Raw genomic sequence first — 5870 nt, 5'->3', positions numbered from 1 at the left:
AAATAGGAAAATATTTTATGACTCTGATTGCAGGAATTTTTTTTAGAAAAAGTTCATAAGCATGGATCATAGAACAAAAATATGATGAATCGGATCATATAAAAATGAAGGGTTTTTGTTCAACAAAGGACTCCATGAATAAAGTTAACATATTAGAATAGTTGTCCACACAGCAAGGAAGTAATAAAGACTGAGATAAAAGAGAATTTTTTAAAATTTTAATTGCAATATAATTAACATACATGGTTATATTAGTTCCAAGTGTACTATATAGTGATTCAACAACTCTATACATTACTCAGTGCTCATCATGACGAGTGGACTCTTAATCCCCTTCACCTATTTCACCCATCCCCCCACCCACCTCTCCTCTGGTAACTGTTTCTTCTCTAGAGTTGAGTCTGTTTTTTGGTTTGTCTCTTTTTTCTTTGTTTGTTCATTTTGTTTCTTTAATTCCACACATGAGTGAAATCATATGGCATTTGTCTTTCTCTGACTGACTTATTTCATTTAGCATTACGCCCTCCAGATCCATCCATGTTGTGGCAAATGGCAAGATTCCACTCTTTTTTAGGGCTGTATATGTATATATACACATCTTTATCCAGTCATCTATCGATGGACACTTGCTTCCATGGTTTGGCTATTATAAATAAAGCTGCAATAAACATAGGGGTGCATATAAACTTTCAAATTAGTGTTTTCATATTCTTTGGGTAAATGCCCAGTAGCAGAATTACTGGATCGTATGGTAGTACTATTTTTAATTTTTTGAGGAACTTCCATACTGTTTTCCACAGTGGCTGCAGAGAATTAATTGTTTAACAATTAATAACAGGGTCCTTCTGCAGGTGATAATGTTCCATCTACTAAGGAATATTATTTACCAATTATCTCTGCAGAAGCAGCTGGACCATGTCCGGCTACATATGTGCAGCTGGACTTTATCCTAGGCAGGATAAAGATGTGACCAGATATATTTTCTAAGCAAAGGCACCTTCTGCAGGTCAAATGACCTGGGCCACTCAAATAAATTGCAGGATAAAGAAAGAGTTGGACAGAATTACAGATTAAAGAGACTTCAAAGACATAGCAAGTTGAAGAAAAATGGGCAAAACCAAACTACAGCGACTAGGGATGTTTGCTTGGGTCACAAAGTCATCAGTAATGCAGGAAAGTGATTGCTGCAGTGGTGAGGATAGCAGTTACTTTGGGGGAAAAGGTGTTGTGCTTGGGATGGGACACATGGAGGGACTTCCTTAGTAGCTTGCAGCTCTGTTTTTTTACTCAAATGGTTTATATAAGAAGGGTTGTCTTATCATGGTTCACCCAGCTACGCATTTGTGTAGTGTGCTTTTCTGCCTCTGTGTTTTATTTTACAACATAAAGTTAAAAAAAAGTTTTAAGTACACTGTTGTATGAAGAACAAAATGTAGAAAGCAGAGGTGCAGAAAGACCAGATTGATGATATATCTTGTTGATAAGGCTAATGGATTCTATTGACAGAACGGGTATAAAAGAAAGGAATCAAGAATTATTCTGAGTGTATGTGGTTCCTTTTGCTACTATAGTGAAGGTGTATTAGAGCAAGAGGAAAGGAGTAGCTTAGGATAGAGGAAGCAGGTAAAATCATTCTATTGTTAAGAATGCAAATCAGGTGATGTGAGTGAAGGTATTAAGCAAGCAACTGGATATATGTGCTTGGAACTTATGAGAAAGGTCTCATCTGTCTTGGAGCAAAAAATATATAACAGATGGAGATTGAGATATTGAAAGATCAGAGACTGGCAGAGAGACAGAGAGAGAGAGATCTATAGATAGATGTCGTGGTTCTAGGTAAGATGATACCCTAGAGCAGACATAGTACAGGGATCTACTAAAGCCGTGGAATAGAGAAAAAAAGTTCACTTTCCAGGACCCTGGGTGACTCAGTCAGTTAAGTATCTGACTCTTGATTTCCACTCAGGCCATGATCTCAGCATCCTGAGATCAAGCCCTGAGTCGGGCTCCATGCTAAGCATGGAGCCTGCTTAAGATTCTCTCTCCTTCTCCCTCTGCCCCTCCCCACTCACACACATACTCTCTCTCTCTCCAAAAAAAAAAAGTTCACTTTTAATAATCATATATAGAGAAAAGTTTGCATAATGGTTGGCCCTATAATGGTGTCCTAAAAACTATTTTTAAATATAGTTGACTATCTATACCACCAGTCTACCAAGTATTCTACATAGATTATCTATAATATTCAAAACAATCACACATACTGAATATTATTACTTCTTATATTTGAGGAAACTGGAGGTCAGAGATATTAAACACATCTGTCAAAGCCACAGTGCTGGTGAGGGGTGGGTCAACATGTAAAGCATGGCTGTCCTCACTCTGAAACTTTCACTGTTCACACTGCATTTCCTAGGGGCAAATGCAGGAGGAATAAGAAAGGAGAAGGGGGAATGTGAGCTCTAGAAGGACAGCTAACCCAGCAGGTCCAAGCTTAATAATTGAAGGCTTTTTTTTTTTTTCACCATAGGTATAGTAGGGCAGTAATACATAGTGAAAATCTGGACTAATGTGAAAAGTTGGTCTTCAAAAATGTGCTCACCATGATCCACCTTATTGGTTAATCCAGGGAAAAGGGCATGTCAATCATTTCCTCTTTGTTTGAAATATTGTTATTTGGGCTACTGGAAGGAAGGAGAAATTTTTTGAATCTTTACCTTTTTTCACTAAGTTTTCCCAACAGTCTCCTCAGGGCACTCATTACCTCCTTGTTCCTTAAGCTGTAGATTAAGGGATTCAGCATTGGGGTCACCACAGCATAGAACAGGGCAACCATCTTCTCTTGCTCTGCTGAGGAACCAGCAGTGGGTCTCAAGTATGTGAAGATGGCTGTTCCAAAGCACATGGAAACCACAGTGAGGTGGGAAGCACAGGTCTCAAATGCTTTGCAGCGTCCTTCGGCAGAGCGAACATGCAGAATGGCAGTAACTATACGACCATAAGAGAACAGAACCAGGAAACAGGGAAGCATGATCCCCAGAAATCCTGAGATGGCCACCATGACCTTGTTGAAGGAGATGTCCACACAGGTCAGCCTCAGCACAGCCAACATCTCACAAGCAAAGTGATTAATAACATTATGGCACAAAGGTAGCCGAAAGATGATGATTGTCTGCACCACTGAATTCATGAAACCAGCCCCCAAGCAGCCGGCAGCCAGCCCCAGGCACAGCCCTCCATGCATGATGACCGTGTAGTGCAGCGGATAGCATACCGCCACATAGCGGTCATAAGCCATGGCTCCCAGCAGGAAGAACTCGGAGCTGCCCATCGCCAGGGAGATAAAGAGCTGGAACACACAGCTGTGGAATGGGATGGACTTCCAGGCTGACAGGAAGTGAACAAGCATCTGTGGGACAGTGCTGTTGGTATAACAGATGTCCACAAATGACAAGACACTGAGGAAAATGTACATTGGTTTGTGTAGCCTGCTGTCCAGTCTGATGAGGAGGATGATGAGGAAGTTCCCCAGCACGGTCACCAGATACATGACCAGGAAAAGGACAAATAGAGAGAGCTGAGTGTCCCAGCAGCTGGACAGCCCCAGCAGAATGAACTCACTCATCCATGTCTGGTTTTCTCTGCCCATGAGACTCTGAGGACCAAATCCAAGTTATAAATCAATGAACACCAGATACTTAAGGTGGCAGGGGGCCTGACGAGGTCATTCCGACCAAACAGCCATGCAACATCGCACTGTGTGCTTTCCCAGATTATATATCTCCTTCAGGGTTTGGGACCACAATAGAACCCATTGATATGGCTCAGATTCAAGGAAGGAGAAAACTCTTCTCCTTCCTTAAATAGGAAAGGTTTTATGAAAATGCTTAGACAGTTGAGATGAAATGATTAACTGTAAAACATGCTTCTCCTATCTAGGGCCAGTTCCAAGGCATGGAGTTTGTTTACTTCTTTGTTGGATGCAAGTATTTCCCTCTTCCAGCCTCAAAATCCATATTGAATGGAGCCTAACAGGTATTAACTGTTTTTGGGTTGTTTTTTTTTTTTTTTTACTATTTTACTTCTGGAGTCTCTATGAAAATGAAATACTAAATTTCCATCCTTTTAAAATCAGAAATTTTAGGTTGCAAGTTAGAAGGTAGCAAATATAAGATAGATTTTTCAATAGGAACAAATTGTCAAAATTACATTTCAGGGTCAGGGAAGTAAAGAATGAAGACATGGGGCGATCAGCCTCTGTTCTGAAAAATCTTCACCTGCTTGTCTTTTATCAGTGGAGAGGATAAGAGGAAAGAATCTGTAATGTTATTTTCATCCTCCTTTGGAAGAGGAGCATAGCACTGATAGGCAGGGTATGTCTGTGAAGAAAGAAATCAAAGTCAAAGATGCATTAACTGGCTTCCCTAATAAATGATAGGAGCTCAGATACTTGCCACACATATTTGCCTATTAGCTAAGACAAAATGGAAAACTGGCTGCACATTTGCTGACTCTGTATGTATCCTGGGTAGTGAGAGTTATGGTTTGGAGATGATAGTGTGATGGAACATCATTAACTGGAATTAACTCAGTGAAAAGACTGTTGATTATCTTTACCTTTGATCTCCTCTTACTTTTATCTCCATCTGAAATATTTGACTATTTTCCCATCTTAGAAAAGTCCATAGTCCATCCTTGTGTTAATGCTCCCTCTACCATAACTTATATGAGCAGAAGGTGATACCTTAGTCTGCTCAATAACATCTCTAAATTTTCTAATCCTGCTGATGTATTAGTATTTCAGAAAGTTCAAAGGCTCTAGTATTCAGAAATTCTCTTTAGAATTCTTAGTAATCTTATTTGCACCTTAAGTCAAATCACAAGTGAAGGGAGGGGAATCGGAGGGGGAGATGAACCATGAGAGACTATGGACTCTGAGAAACAAACTGAGGGTTCTAGAGGGGAGGTGGTGGGGGCGGGGGGTTGGGTTAGCCTGGTGATGGGTATTAAGGAGGGCGTGTACTGAATGGAGCACTGGGTGTTATACGCAAACAATGAATCATGGAGCACTACATCAAAAACTAATAATGTAATGTATGGTGATTAACATAACATAATTTAAAAAATTAAAAAAAAACAATCACAAGTGATTTCTAAAAAACTCATGGACTAAACAAAGTCCACTCTCAACTTCCCACATCCTCTAATTACTCTGCCCTTTGGATGGAGAAAGTGAAACTCATTCACAGCTGTCCCACGGAGATATTATCTGCTTGCTGTCTGTGATCAGATAGTACCATTGAATATGTTATGAAAATCCCAATTTGTGTTGAGGGCATTCATGAGAGTAAGGGCAGCTAACCACAGATCAATAGGGTGCCTGAGATGCCCCTGTGGCAAGCTCCCTGCTCAGCAGGGAGTCTGCTTCTCCCTCTCCCTCCTGCTCATGGTATCTCTCAAATAAATAAATAAAATCTTAAAAAAAAAAAGAAACATTGTTAGCATATCATATTTCTGTATCATCATCATGGTTTTTAAAGTGCCTCTCTCTGGGAATGAATGAACTGCTTTGCCAATAAACATGCATTCCCCAGTTCAATTCTCATTACCTAGTTTCTTCATCTGTCTAAAGGAATCATACATTCAGGTTTATCCTAATTCACTGGAGGGAGGGAGATAGAGACAAGGGTGGAATAAGTACATAAAATCAATAAGAAAAGGAAGGTTAAAAAAGAGGTTAAAAATAAAAGTTTAAAACAGTTTTGAAAATTTGATATGTAAATAAAAGTTTAAAGGGAATTCAAAAGTAAGGTTGGAGGTGTTGTAACCTATTAAACAGCAAGCGTGCATCACCTTTACTTCCTGGAATT

The 5870-nt window shown here is 39.7% G+C and overlaps 1 protein-coding gene across 1 annotated transcript; it reads right to left on the bottom strand.

The window, feature by feature from the left end:
- Nucleotides 1–2713: 2713 nt before the first annotated feature.
- LOC112811017 (olfactory receptor-like protein OLF3) lies at nt 2714–3649 on the bottom strand. The gene has a single exon (XM_025854934.2). It carries the CDS (start codon nt 3647–3649, stop codon nt 2714–2716), a length of 936 nt encoding a protein of 311 aa, XP_025710719.1.
- Nucleotides 3650–5870: the final 2221 nt, after the last annotated feature.

This window comes from Callorhinus ursinus, unplaced genomic scaffold (assembly GCF_003265705.2).
Source record: "Callorhinus ursinus isolate GAN/ISIS: 27379988/994484 unplaced genomic scaffold, GSC_fseal_2.0 scaffold12, whole genome shotgun sequence".
Taxonomy (NCBI): Eukaryota; Metazoa; Chordata; class Mammalia; order Carnivora; family Otariidae; genus Callorhinus; species Callorhinus ursinus.
This window is presented reverse-complemented; position numbering and strand designations above follow the sequence as displayed.

Bases quoted from the DNA above. Each gene is read 5' to 3' on its own strand.
- LOC112811017 (XM_025854934.2), bottom strand. From the start codon at position 3,649: ATGGGCAGAGAAAACCAGACATGGATGAGTGAGTTCATTCTGCTGGGG.